The 14,807-nt window shown below is 37.6% G+C and overlaps 1 protein-coding gene across 9 annotated transcripts in view; it reads left to right on the forward strand.

Annotated features, from left to right (window-relative positions):
• Positions 1-14,807, forward strand: part of LOC139144566 (uncharacterized) — a 227,577-nt gene that overhangs the window by 73,704 nt on the left and 139,066 nt on the right. For 5 of the 9 annotated variants that reach the window (XM_070715277.1, XM_070715278.1, XM_070715280.1 and 2 more), the window contains exon 4: positions 1,460-1,614. The exons of 2 other annotated variants lie outside the window; for them this stretch is intronic. In XM_070715277.1, the coding sequence (XP_070571378.1) occupies positions 1,460-1,614 (155 nt within the window). Of the gene's footprint in view, positions 1-1,459; positions 1,615-2,008; positions 5,504-8,348; positions 9,322-14,807 lie in introns of those variants that run through there. 2 more of the 9 variants (XM_070715286.1, XM_070715285.1) reach the window with 2 other exon arrangements.

The raw sequence follows: 14,807 nt of genomic DNA on the forward strand, positions 1-14,807 counted from the left end.
TAAAATGATCTAGTAGGCTTCCGCTTCAAACATCATTGTCTGGTTATTATCTCGTCACATTTTACATGTAAAATGGAAAAGTACGTGGCCCCGCATTTGCCCTAGGGTCCAGTGGCTAGTGGACGCACATTGACTTGCTCATACCATGAATTGCAAACTGTAACAGAGTAACTGATTTTCCTTTAGTGTTTCGGTTGAGACGAAAAAAATAAGCCCCGATTTGAGTGCGTCCCAGTGACCCGTGTCTGGTACTTTTGGGGGACATTGTTTCTAATTTGCGTCAAAAGACGAAAGAACGCATTCTGTGCAAAACACTGAGTTGGCTCTGAACTTTCTGCCCGCGGGCAAGTGAGGGCTAGTCCTTGTTAGATATCAGTCTGTCCCGGGCATCGGGCAAGCGTACTTTTCAGGCCCTGAAAAAGTTTAATGACTTTCAATAATGATGTCTTTTAGTATCTTAAATATATGCAGCAAGATTCATCAACATTTCAGTCGAGTCAATTCAGATGTATATCCCTAATTAGTGAAGTTCATTAAATATGTAAATAAGGAATTGGCTGAAGTAAAACTGCTTAATGATTTTCAATAATGTTAGTGTACATAGCCAGTTTCATCAACTTTGGTCAAGTCAATTCAGATATATATATCTGATTAGGAAAGTTTATTAAATATGCAAATAAGGAATTGGCTGAAGTAAAACTGTTAATGACTTTCAAAAATGTTATATCATAGTTTCTTTAATGTACATAGCAAGTTTCATCATTTTTGGTCAAGTCAATTCAACTAAATATCCCCCTAACCCTAACTTCAAAAGTTCATTAAATATGCAAATTAAGAGTTTGATGAAGTAAAAATGCTGCAATGTCTCTCAATAATGTTAAATCATAGTATCTTCAATATACATACCAAGTTTTGTCAATTTTGATCAAGTCAAATCAGATATATATCCCTAATTAGGAAAGTTCATTAAATATGCAAATTATCTGTTACCTTTTATGTCATCCCTTAATATCTTTCACAGCTGATATACCTTAGTGTGATCAACATTTGTAGCAAATCTCATCAAATTATGGGCAGTCGTTGTCAATATATATCCGTTTTTCTAAAATCATTAATTCTGCAAATGAGCAAAAAGTAAGCAAGCCACATCCACCAAAAACTAATCAGTTCTTGCCATTTGTAAACTGAATCTATGTACCAGATTTGATTCTGATCTGATGAGCCATTTTTGAGATATCGAGCACACAGACAGACGGACAGACACATAGACAGACACATAGACAGACAGACATCACTGCGACATATGCTCACGTGTGTGAAAACGTGAGCAAAAAATGTGAAAATGTACTGGATTCAAGCTTCCTTGGTGTAGGTGATCACGTGAAGACAACATTTCACCACATAGTCATATAGTTATATTCACTGCAGTAACATATAAATACATTTTGTCTTTTTACAGTTCCTTTGCTTGCAAAGCGTTACAGATTTGTCAAAGTTTTGGGTGAAGGTGTTTCAGCAATACTTATTGAAGCAGAGGATATCTTTCAACAGTCTTCAAATAGTATGGTTGCCATCAAGGTTCTTCATACACAATATTTCCCAATAGGTTACCAGGTGATGTGTTGCCTATAGCATTTATATGTTATGTTTGTAAACAATGTTGTCTGTCGTTCTTTATTCCACATTTTGTAGTTGAATGTTGAATACAGAGCAAGGTATATGCCACAAAGTTGTGGTTTGTCTAATTGGTAGACATTAAGAAGTAAAGCGTATAATATGGTAGAATTATTGTTTTACCTAGTAGTTGTTGTGTAAATTCCCATGGCTTTCACTAAGTTTTGCAACAGGGGGGCATATGAAAATTACAGGGGGCCAAGCCATACCAACCGCCCTCCCCCTCCCCCTTGCCCACCAATATATGGTTCCAAATTAGCTATAAAAAATGGACAAAACAGTTCATCAATCACAAATTTAAAGTCACGTTTTTATTTTCATACATTGCTTTCAGAAATATGTCATTATGATCATCTACAATGGAATCTGCATCCGGCCAAAGAACTTTAGCAGCTATTGTAATCACACTTGTACAATTTAGGATGCAGTTTGCCTCTATAGTTCACCACTGAAATAGTCATTTCTAATGATTGTTGGTAGAAGAGTATGAAAATTTCTATGAATTTTGACTTTGACCTTAGTACACTAGCCTCCAGTCGGTCGGCATTTCTACTTTATTTACATGTTTCAAACAATCAGGGACCAACATTAGATAGCCTGAATCACAGTGCCGCTACTTTCAAATCATCAACGGTAGCTGTTGTAAAAAAGTGTTTGTTTTATGTTGAAGGCATGGATCCATCGGAAACCACACTCAAAAATGCATCGTCTTCAACACAAAAAGCATACAAGATATGAATTCAGAGATGTATTGGAAGCCATCGATGCTTGTTAGTCCCCGTGCGCATAGCGCAGGGGACTAGTAGATTAGGTCCTGTCCGTCCGTCCGTGCATCCGTCTCCAATGATATCTCGGTCATTTTTAAAGCGATTTTAGAACAACTTGGCCTTAGTATAGTACCCTATGACCACTCAATGCACGCCACTTTTTTTTCACAAAAAAATCAAATTTGACCACCGAAAATTCAGTTTTTTTTGCTATTTGTAGCTACATCCTTTGAATCTGAATCCAAAATTACCCTTGACATCTGGTATTCAGACTTGTATTTTCTGAATCCGAATCTGAAGTCATGTCCATCCGTCATCTGTAACCAGCCATTTCTGAGTCATTTCTTTTTTATTTATTTTTATTTATTTATTTATTTATTTCGAGAGCCAGCTCATACACCAAAAAACGTACAGAAAAAAAAGGGGGACTGATAAACTATAAAAACTATAAAAAAACTAAATCATGATGGAAATTAAAATTGTCAGACAGAGAAAACTTTAAAAGCAGTCAGAAAACAGTCTTTTCCAGAACAGGCTACCACACATAATATATGTATTGATAGCAGCACTAATAAGAGAAGTTTCACTATTCATCAGCCTCATATAAAATTTCGAGCATAAAGTGCGCTGTTTACTTTCGGAAGTCAAAATGTTGCTCTGAACAAAAGTGTTAGAGATACTTAATCTTCTGTCAATACCAAACAAGATTCTAAAACCATTGTTATAAGCAACGCGAACATTATTGATAAACTGATTTGTGAACTTACTCCAAAGATGTGAGCAATACATAGAAGTACAATATGTTATAAAAAGTCTCGTTTTGACAGAGTACGAACAGTTCCAAAACTCACGGATTAACATGTTAGCTCTGGCATAAAACAACTTCATTTGACACTTGATATCATCATTATCATCGCCATTGCAGTTGAAAATGACACCAAGATAAGAATGCTTATCTACATAAGAAAGCTCTTTGTCATACAAGTACACATGCGGAATCTTACAAATATTAAGCATATTATGCAAAATGGCAAGACACTTAGATTTCAAAGCATTTAAAAGACAATATCATGGTCATTAGCATATTGAGTACAAATATTCAAGAGGTTGTTGATACCCTTTACACTTGGACAAATCAGTACTATGTCATCAGCATATAACAGGTGATTCATGCACTTTCCACCGAGGAAGCAGTCGATATTTTTCTTTACAAGTAAATTACTAAGTTTATCAACATAAACTGAAAAAAGCGTGGAGAAAGTATACCTCCTTGTCTCACACCATTACATGTTTTAAAATGTTTAGATAAAACAGAACCCCATCTTACAGCAAATTCTTGATGCCTATACCAATAAACCAACATACGAACTATAAAATTAGGAATACCTCTATCAATCAATTTGCGAAATAACGTCCAATGGTTCACTTTATCGAAGGCTTCTGTCGCATCAAGAAAACAAAGGAAAACAGGGGTATTATGACGCTTATAAAAATCAATTATTTCTTTTACTAAAAATACACACATATCAGTTGAATGACTTTCTTTAAAACCAAATTGATGATCACTTGTGTACAGTAGACTATCACACTTATCAAGAATGAATAATTCATACATCTTAGAAATGGCAGTGGCAATAGCAATAGGGCGATAATTCATAGAATTAGTAACGTCACCATTTTTATTCTTTACAAGTGGAACCAAAGTGGTGTCCATCATGCGAGATGCAAGTAACCATGAATATGCGCTGCAGTAAACATCACTGAGAGAAGAACGTGCAGGCGTGCACGCGCAAACTTTAAATGCTCAGCTGTAATGCCATCTGGACCAGCAGATTTACCACTGGCCAATTTTGTAATGGAATTTCTAATGGCAGTTGGAGTGACAATCATATTCTCATCGAATGAAACACTCGAAATAGTATCTTTCACAAAACACTCATTACCGTTGTTGGTGACAGAGGAAAGCAAACTTGCAAAATGGTCACGCCATAAATTAGCAATGTCATGTTGCCCATTACAGCCATCAATGGTTGATGTTAGAGGTGACTTCTTTTTACTATTAACACGCTTCCAAAACTCCTTGTTATTATTGTTACAGAGGTTGTCCGCTAAGGCGTTAGCTCTCATTTGAGACTCACTCTTTTTACAGATCTTAAAAACATACTTAAACTTAGCACGTGATGTCCTCATGAGATCAAAAATCGGACCTTGTCTGGGACTGCCAGAGTCCCGCCACAACAGGAAAGCATCACGAGCAATGGCATGATAATCTTTAACATGTTGATTCCAGCCTGGAATTGATTTAGCCCCATTATTACACTGGATATTAGAAGGAATGCTTTGCAAACCAGCATCCTTTAAAGCTTCAACAATATCATCATACAGTTTTGAAATTGATTGCAAATGAGAGGGGTTATTACAGTTTGAATTTCTACAAAAGAAAGCTTCTTTACCAATGTTAATTTCTCTAAGGTTATTACATGAACTGTTGAGATAACGATGCATTGATATATGATTCACCTTGGACCAGTCAATGTGAGAACAACTAGAGTTAACGATGGGAGTTGAGTCATACTTTTGAAGATCATCAAGGTTACAGATGACACAAAGAGGGAAGTGATCGGATCCAATATACTCGTGTAAAATGCTAATATCTGTAATACAGTTATGTGCTGGAGATGTGAATATACAGTGATCAAACCACGAAGTTGAATGGTGTGCTTCACTATAATATGTAAAAATACGTTGATTTCTAAAGCGATTTGTCAACAACTTGGTTTAAGTATAGTACCCTATGGCCTCCCAATACACGCCTGTTGTCTTCACAAAATACCCAATTTGGCTACCAAGGATTCACATTTGGGCTATTCCGAGCTACAACCCCTGAATCAGAATCTAAAATTGCCCTTGGTGTCTGGTATTATTCAGACATGTTTTCTCTGACGCTGATTCCAAAATGAATGTTGAATCGTCTCTCCTGAACGTGAAAAGACACTCGGATCCCAGTTTGTATCTGTACAAAGGACGCGCCACATTCTACCCAAAATTCGAGGGATAAAAAGGTAGGTGGTTTTTTTTACATTGGCAATGCTTCGCCTTAGTATATATAGATCATTTCATTCAATTGTTTAATGGGAGATATAAACTGGGACATGGCGAAGACGATCGATTGTGTCTTGAATGATGATATGATCATGGAGCTACCATAAGATCAACGTGTGATAAGTGAGTGTAACTACGCGGCCTGAAAACCATGTGCATCTGATGTCGACCTTTAGTTTTCAGGTGTATTTATCCGTTAACTTTGGTAAAATCATGTTTACGTTTACGTTTCCTGACATCGTGGTTCAAAATGTGTACACGGTAACAAAGTCGCTTTGGTAACATCATTTTTAGCTCCCATAGCCATATATATATATGGCAATGGAAGCTATTCTTATAGGCTAGGGAACTGTCTGTATGTATGTATGTCTGTATGTCTGTGTGTCTGTATGTCTGTATGTCTGTCCGTCTGTATGTCTGTCCGTCAACATCATAAACTCCAAAACCGCTGCACATTTCATCTTGATATTTGGTGTGTACATGGATGATGGGCTGTAGATGAGATTTTGTTCAAATGAAGTTGTCATTGCCAAAAATATGCAAATTAAGTGAAAAAATGTAAAAACAGTCAAAATTGAAAAAACTCTATAACCACTGAGCAGATTACATGAAAAATTAGCATGTAAGTACTTTGGGCTGACCTGAAATGATTGTGCACATCTTGGGTCAGTATCTTGGACTTGCTATTTTTCATGAATTTTTTTGTAATTTTCTCCCATTTTTGGTCAAAAAATCATCTTCTCTGAAACCACAAGTCCGATTGATTTGGAACTTGGTATGGAAGTGCATAGGAGTGACCTTTCCCAAATTTGGGCAAATCGTGGTGAAATTTGCATATTTTTAGTTAACACGTCCGTAGACTCCCATGTATAAGGCAGATCTCCATAGACTCCCATGTATAAGGCCACGAAAAATAAAAATTTAGTTTCTCATCGTATTCATATTGCAAAAAGGATGCAGTGATACAATTTTTAGTCTACATGGATGAAGTCCAGTGGGCTTATAGATTGGGTCATGTCCGTCTGTTCGTCCATCCGTGAGTCCATCCGTTCACGTAGATATCTCGGATATTTTGACAAAATGTCATGTGAACTTGATGACCTTTGACCTCAATATACATATTTGTCCATAACTCAGTAACCTCAAGTGCTACCACCCTTCATATATGGTATGATGGGACACCTTATGATGCCACATATTGTACCTCATTAATTATGCACATATCTAATTTTATGCGAGCCAATAGAGCTAGAGGTCTGATTTTTGGTATATAGGGATAACTTAGCAATACAATTTTTTTGACAAATTGTCACGTGACCTCGGTGACCTTTGACCTCAAAGATACATATTTGTCCGTAACTCAGAAACCACAAGTGCTACACCCATCATATTTGGTATGATTGGACACCTTATGACACCACATACTGTACCTCATTAATTATGTGCATATCTCATTCTGAGCAAGCCAATAGAGCTGGATGTCTGACTTTTGGTATATAGGGATAACTATAGGAGAGAAATTTTTTGACCAAATGTCATGTGACCTCGATGACCTTTTACCTAAAATATATGTTTATGTCAATAAATAAGTAACCGCAAGTGCTATGTCCTTTGTATTTAGTAGGATGGGAGACCTTATGACAACACATGCTTTACCTTCTTAATTATGCACACATCTAATTCTGGGCAAGCGAATAGAGCTAGAGGTCTGATTTTTTGGCATATAGCGATTAATTAGCAATATAATTTTTTTTTCAAAATGTCATGTGTCCTCGATGACCTTTGACCTTGATTATACATATATATGCATATCTCAGTAACCACAAGTTCTATACCCTCCAATTTTGATAGGATATTAGACCTTAAGATGTCACATCTTGTACGTCATTTATTATGCGCATATGTATTTCTTGGCTGGCCAATACTGCTAGAGGTCTGATCTTTTTTCCTGATTTAGAACCATAACTTAGACAAATTAGGAACAATGACATAGACCTATGTGCCCATAGATCTCAACGTATACACTCCAGTGATACTTCTTAATGACCACATTTCCCTGCCCCATCAAGACTAATACTCCTATTACAAGTGGGGACTATGTCATTGTTAATAACTTGTTGAGTTAATGGTTGTATCACAGTATTCGATATTTCTAATTCTGTATTTTGTCCATTTTATATTCTGAATAAATACATTAAACATATTTCACTGTCTTCTGTACATTACATTTAAGTATTTTCACTTCATGCACTTTATCCCTTTCACACATGTTGAAATATCTGACCAGAGAACAAACACTAAATAGTCCAGGATGGGAGCTACAGTGTCATTGACGCTATTTTTATGTTTAGGTTTCCTACTATCCTGGCATCTTTGTTCAAAATGCGTACAAACGGTAACAAATCAGCCCTACGAGTATGGCAAGAGTGTCCGGCTAAGCTATGCCACCTCCCATTTACTCTGCCATACAAATGCCTAGGCCAAAAAGTGGAGATTTGCAGTCCCATTCGGGACCGCAACGATAACATGTGACGGTGTACCAAATTAGCAAATTGGTTCCTGAAACCTAGGTAGGATTATCCGTATGGGCATGAGATATATTCGAAAAGGGGTTACGATCACAACAACATCTTCATTTACTTAAAAACAACGAAAAACTGCCTCTAAGCGGCAGATGGATCGATGCGTGCAGCCATTTTGATTCTTGCTATGCGAGATCGATACAAATGAACATCGACTGTCTAAACCTTTCGTGCGGTAGTTAATCACAGTTACACTGTGGGGTAGAGTAACCGTGACTTTATTAACACACGTCATCCCATGGAAATGCTGAATCGGTTACAACGTTTAAAAAAAGATAACTTTACAAGGTTTAAGAAAAGATTCTTCGCAGTGAAAAGTTGTAAAGGCGTTAATTAGCCTGTACTATCAGGTCAAATTTAAAGGTCCAATATAAATATGCATGGCTTCATCGTGTATGGTCCTGTGGTAACATCGCATTTTTTATTAGTAAAAATTAACTTTATTCAAGCAGCTGATTTACGATCATGATGAGCTAAAACAAATGTTAGTAACACAGTGCCTCTCTATATCGTACAAGTTCAGCTTTTCTCACAGTAGAAATTTTGAATGATTTCCTGAACAAATTCTGGCACTGCAAAAGTTTTCCAGTTTTTTGGCTGACATCACTGACATTGTATGTATGTAATCAGATGTCCTATTTGATGCACACAGCAAAGTAGCATAGTTTTAATATCAACAACATGTTTGTGACATACTGCCAGTCCATCCAAATCTATGTTTGGCTTTTCTGATAGTAGAAATTGTGAATCATTTCCTGAACAATTTGGTTTTTTATACAGAGTTTTTTAAAATTCAGATAATAAATAAACCTTTCTGATTTGTAGATTTGCTCAAGCATTGCAAGCGTGGTTCAAATAATTTAAGGCCAACATACGGTAATGAGCTAAGGACAAAATGAATTTTCAAATAGTTTCAATTTTCTAATGTTCCACTTTTTATTTTTTGCAGGTGTATACTCCAGTGATTGGTAACTGGTCTTGCTTGACATCCACACAAACATCATACAACACATATATTCTACAGCACAGACACCAATATGAAACACTACTCAAAGCATGAGTTTTTCTCTTCATTGGAGTTAAAAGTGAGATTTGGCAAGCACGTCAAGTTAGTCACTGGCCAGATAAGGCCAAAAACAAGAAGTCAAAAACAAGGCATAACAGGAGATAAAAACTAAGGAGGAGTCAGTAGCAAGGTATATAAGGAATTGAAACAAGGAGTTGCGAAACACATGTCACTGATACAACTTGTCACTTGCCAAACACAAATTACTGACTGATAACACCAACAAAGTCAAAGAAACAACAACATACCAGTATAATACTTCCTGTGTAAAAACTCTTCAAAAATAAAATATACAACAGTGTGAGCTATTAAAAGAAAGAATCTGATATTTTCCTTCACAAATATCTTTGATACGACTTTAAACATATCACAATCATAAGTCTCTCGTTGCAGCAGTACAGAATATCAATTGGCTGTTTTCATTGTGTTCAGTGACACTGTAAAGTTATCTTAAAAATGGCACAACAACACTATTTTTCTATAACATAGATCATCCAAATTTTTTTGTGTAATCAATATATGAAAGCACTACTTGTTTTGGGAGGTGATATTGAAACAAATCCAAGCCCTGACACTGCACCAGTATGTACTAAGGCAGTGATGAAAAAGGTTATTAATCTTAAAGCAACTTGCATCGGGGTCACCTACATTTTCACTCTGTGCTGGTGATACCAGCACATGCATGGCCAATAGCCTAATAGCATATTTACAAAAATTTGACATATGTTTTTGGCACAGAACTGGTATTGATTCAATTCTTTATGTAGGAAAGTCATTGTATGACAAATTGTATCCACAAAGGCATTGTAAGATTCATGTGCATATTTACAAGCAACAGATTTGAAAACAAGCTTTTCATTTGGACAGTGGCATTTTGCTTGTGATCCAACCTCATCCATGTTTGGTTATTTTGGGGATAACTTCTGTACAATTGATAATGTCATTTATACATTATACTCTACTCTCCACACTACTTTTCAGATGTCTACACAAGCAATCCTTATCATCAAAGAATATGGCATGGCATTATCTAAGCAGAATGATTTTTTCTATGTATTTGATTCTCATAGCAGAAATGATGAAGGCTATCTACACTACAATGGACATGCAATGCTAGTTATTGTTGACTCTTTGACTGGGCTTGGTAATCATTTACAACATTTGGTTTGCACATTAACAGACGAACCACTTGAAACCGTACCTTTCGAAATTACATCAGTTTCTCTTCATAGCCTAACTATCATAATTTGTGTAGAGAATTCAAAACTTCCACATCATTTATACATGCTGACATCAATAGAGAATCTGATTTTCAATTCATTACAAACAAATGTGAAACAAATGTCCAAGCTCAAACAAGCTCCCCAAAAAATCATATAACCCACATCCAACAACCCCACAGTAACACACGTTCGCTGATCGCGGTACTACACTGATAGCAACAAGTTCACCGCGTAAATTGCTCGACTACATATAGCCACATCAGCACTTCTGAAATATTATCTCCGGCTTGCAAGACAACCAAAATATCAAAATATTATTATCAAAACCAGAATTTTGGGGCTAGAGAGCGAAACAGCAAGGCCTGAAAAATACGCTTGCCCAATGCCCGGGACAGACTAATTTCCGATACGGACTAGTACAAAAAAGACCCTCGATTGCCTGCGGGCAGACGAAAGATCACGGTGTAGAATTTCTGCAGCGTCTGACTTTGTGCGTTGTCACAGTTTGAAGTTCATATAATTTGCATAGTATGATCAAATTGCTTGGCAACACATGACCTTGCCGAGTCAAAACATACCTAAAAGCTACAAGTGAAATAAAATCGGCGACACTTATTTTCTAAACTTTCTATCAATCTGTATCAATTTGTGAAAATGCCGTACTTTGTCGGCAATGCATTGTTCGCCATACACTTGTTCAGAAGAACATCGTCTCTAGCCAAAGGCGTCTCCATGATGAGTCTCTTCAGATTTGGAATTACCGTTACCCGTAAAGTTGGCGGTAACGAAATTGGTCAAGAACTTTTCGAAAACTGAAATAAGAGGATGAAAACTGACAAGAAAGAGAGCCCACAGAGCGAGGAAAAACTTTCAAAAGATCGGAAATATGACCGTGAGAAACGTGTACGTAAGTTTCAAAAACAGTGGATGACATCATGGCCATGGGTGACGGATGATGAAGGCAACGAGACGATGTACTGTGCATATTGTCGAAAGTTTCCGTATATTTCTGACAAAAACAGTGCTTTAGTGAGAGGTACTTCAAGTTTTAGAATCGACGCGCTGAAATCACACGATATCACAAATGAGCATTTGTCCAGTACTCGCCAATATTACCGACAACAAACTGATACGCAGTCAACACTCCGCTCGTCTGTGGAAGACGTTCAGTTTTCATGCAGTGTGCTCGACACACCAATTGCCAAGTCGTTCGCGAAAATGGACGCACAACAGAAGGATAAATTGAGATATTTGTTCAATACCGCATATGCTGTAATAAAGGCTGGAAAGCCATTTTCAGATTTCAAGTTTCTGTGCCGTGTTCAACTGAAAAATGGTTTGCCGCTCGGACACAATTACATAAATACGCACGGTTGCACAACGTTTATGCAGTGTATCGCAGATAATTTGTAACGGCGGATTTCTGGAGAGATCAAAGACGCAAATTTCGTCAATGCACTAGCTGATGGTAGCACCGATAGATCCGTTGTTGAGCAAGAAATAACGTACATTCGCTATGTTTGAAAGGAGAAATTGCCAATAACACGACAAGTCAGCGTTGTCCAAGTGGAGAATGCGCAGTCTCAGGGAGTGTTCGATGCGTTGGTGGCAGGCCTCGCGGAAGTCGATCTGAATATTCACCCCGACAGCGGAAAGAGGCCATCTCTTGTCTGCGCTAATTTCGACGGCGTGTCCATAAATATGGGGAAGAAAACTGGAGTTTTTACCAAAATCAAAGGAATAATACTGTCGGTAGTTGGAATTCACTGCATTGCTTATAAGCTTGAGCTTTCCATTTTAGATGCATCCAGACGTCTGAAAATAATGACGGACTTTGAAGAAGTACTGAAGGGCATTGTTTCTTTCTATCATTTTTCGCCGAAACGTCCCCGAGAACTAGCCGAGATCTCGAGAATCTTTGAGACAGATTTAGCGCACTTCTCTTTTGTCCAACAAGTTTGCTGGCTAGCGAGTAAAGAAAGGGCCGTCAAAGCCATATCTCGAAATCTGAGATCAGTTGTACTTCATCTACAACACAACGCCACTGCCGGAAACCGTGCTGATGATGCAAACTGTGCAAAGGGGTTTTTGAAAGGAATTACGTCTGTCCAGTTTCTGAAGATGATGTTCTTTCTGCTTGACTACCTACCCATTGTATCAGATCTATCTAGAGCATTTCAACTTGAAGATTTGCTCATAACTGAACTTCCGGATAAACTTGAGGAAACTGTAGTCAGATTAAATGCTCTGAAATCTGTTGCTGTTGGTCAAGCATTGCCACCTGAGTACACAGTGTCTGAGTATACGGGTGTCTGTAAATATGGTAACTAGCCATAACGATGAGTAACGACCAGAAACGAGCAGTAACGAGCAATAACGACCTAGAACTATACAGAAGGAGCCAATAACGATCCGTAACGAGCCAAAAAAATTTGATCTGACCCTAAGTTGGACTACAAGTGCAGTTCCCGCCAAGCTTAGAAATCACGGCCTCTATGACGTTTGGTATTGCTAAAAAATTGTGCAACAGTGCTCATACAGTAAGCAATAACGAGCTAGAAATAGAAAGTTCGAGCCAATAACGAGCAATAAAGAGCAAAATAAAAATGATCTGTCCATAAATTGAACTACAACTGCACTTCCCGCCTGTCCTTGAAATCCCGCCCTCTACGACATGCTTTGTACAATCTCGAAACCTCTGCGGCAGTGCTCAGTAAACATGTGGCGTACGAGTGAAGCCTGATAAACATTTTTCGAATAAAAAGAAAAATTCACATTTATTTTTGTATTGTTGATAAAAAAAGACAGAAAAGTCAATTCCCAGACCGCTCATAAACTTGAGCACGCATAGTATCCGTTTTGCATTCATGAAACCACGTTTGCCTGAACTCTGACCCTTGCCCGTGATCATGGTAAGGGACTGGAGAGAGATTATGAGGGGAGGGCCGCATTTTAAAAATTAAATCCGGAGTCTTGGGTGCTCTTGATCCGTATTTGGATGGAAACACTACTTGTATTTCATTGAGGCAATCATAGTTGAGTGCATTTCTCCTTGTGCAGTAGTATGAGCTGAGTATGTGAGAAACTTTACGACTGATAAATTCCCCGACAAAACAAGCGATATCCCTACATTTATATATGTTTGATAGCTGATATATGTATTTTATAGAAATTTGGAGGTAAGAAGTGCATGTGTGTGCATGAAATATGATTTGCCACTAATTTTACTCAAGCTGTTGAGCTACTATATGGCAATCTATGAGAAAAGCATGGACTCTTTTTGCGATACAATACTGACTATGTCTTTGCATTTGTAAATGTTTGTCAAATACAATGTGGTATTTGGAAGTGAAGATGTGAGATTTAAAAATTGATATGTGAATTTCGGGCAAAAACTACAACCTCACTTCACATGGTAATCCAGGGATAAACTATAAACAATTTTTCCCTTACAAAACCACAGGGGGAAGAAATCAGTCCCCTTGGGTGGGGAGGGAGGGTTTTTGTGCAACTGTTTACTTTATTTGATTTTATTTTGAATATTTTCAAAGGATAAAGCTATTCTCTAAAAGGTTCACGGTATGGTTTTTTTTGAGCACGTAAATTGATGTGCGTCACTACTTTTCATGGAAACACGTTTGAAGTTCACAATTCACTATTTTTTCCTCAGCGTCATGTTGAAAAACATCAGCCCTCCCGCCTTATAATTTCTTTTCTGTCCCTTAGCATGAGTAATCCATTGGGGAAAAGATCTTTTTTTGGGGGGGGGGCTCTTTATTGCCCCTTATAGGCTCTTTCTATCTTGTTCTGGCCCCTTATTGCTCGTTATTGCTCGTTACTGCTTGTTTCCTGTCTTTATTGACTGTAATTGTTACGTTGCAGCTCATTACTGGTAACGAGCCGCACCATGTCCAAACAGGCCGTAGAGGGCGGGATTTCCAAGATTGGCGGGAACTGCCCTTGCAGATTAATGTATGGACAGATCATAATTTGTTTGGCTCGTTATGGCTCGTTATTGGCTCGTTCTGTCCAGTTCAAGGTCGTTATTGCTCATTACTGGTCGTTTCTGGTCGTTACTGGTCGTTATGGCTAGTTACCACATTTACAGACACCCCTGAGTATACAGATTTGATTAATAATACTGTAAACTATATAAATGACCGATTCGATAACTTGAATGAGCCACCACTGAAACAACTTCAGTGTCTAAATTTCCACAACTGGCCACTGGGTAGTGAGGAAATATATGTTTATGGAAATGATGATATGCATGATTTGATGTATGATACTTGTGTATCTTCATACTTCACAGAGTTTGAAAGAGATTCTGTTTGTAAAGATTGGTCGGCCCTCAAATTATACTGCAGGAGGTTCAGAGCCAACTCTCTTCTCA

This window comes from Ptychodera flava, chromosome 11 (genome assembly GCF_041260155.1).
Source record: "Ptychodera flava strain L36383 chromosome 11, AS_Pfla_20210202, whole genome shotgun sequence".
Classification (NCBI taxonomy): Eukaryota; Metazoa; Hemichordata; class Enteropneusta; family Ptychoderidae; genus Ptychodera; species Ptychodera flava.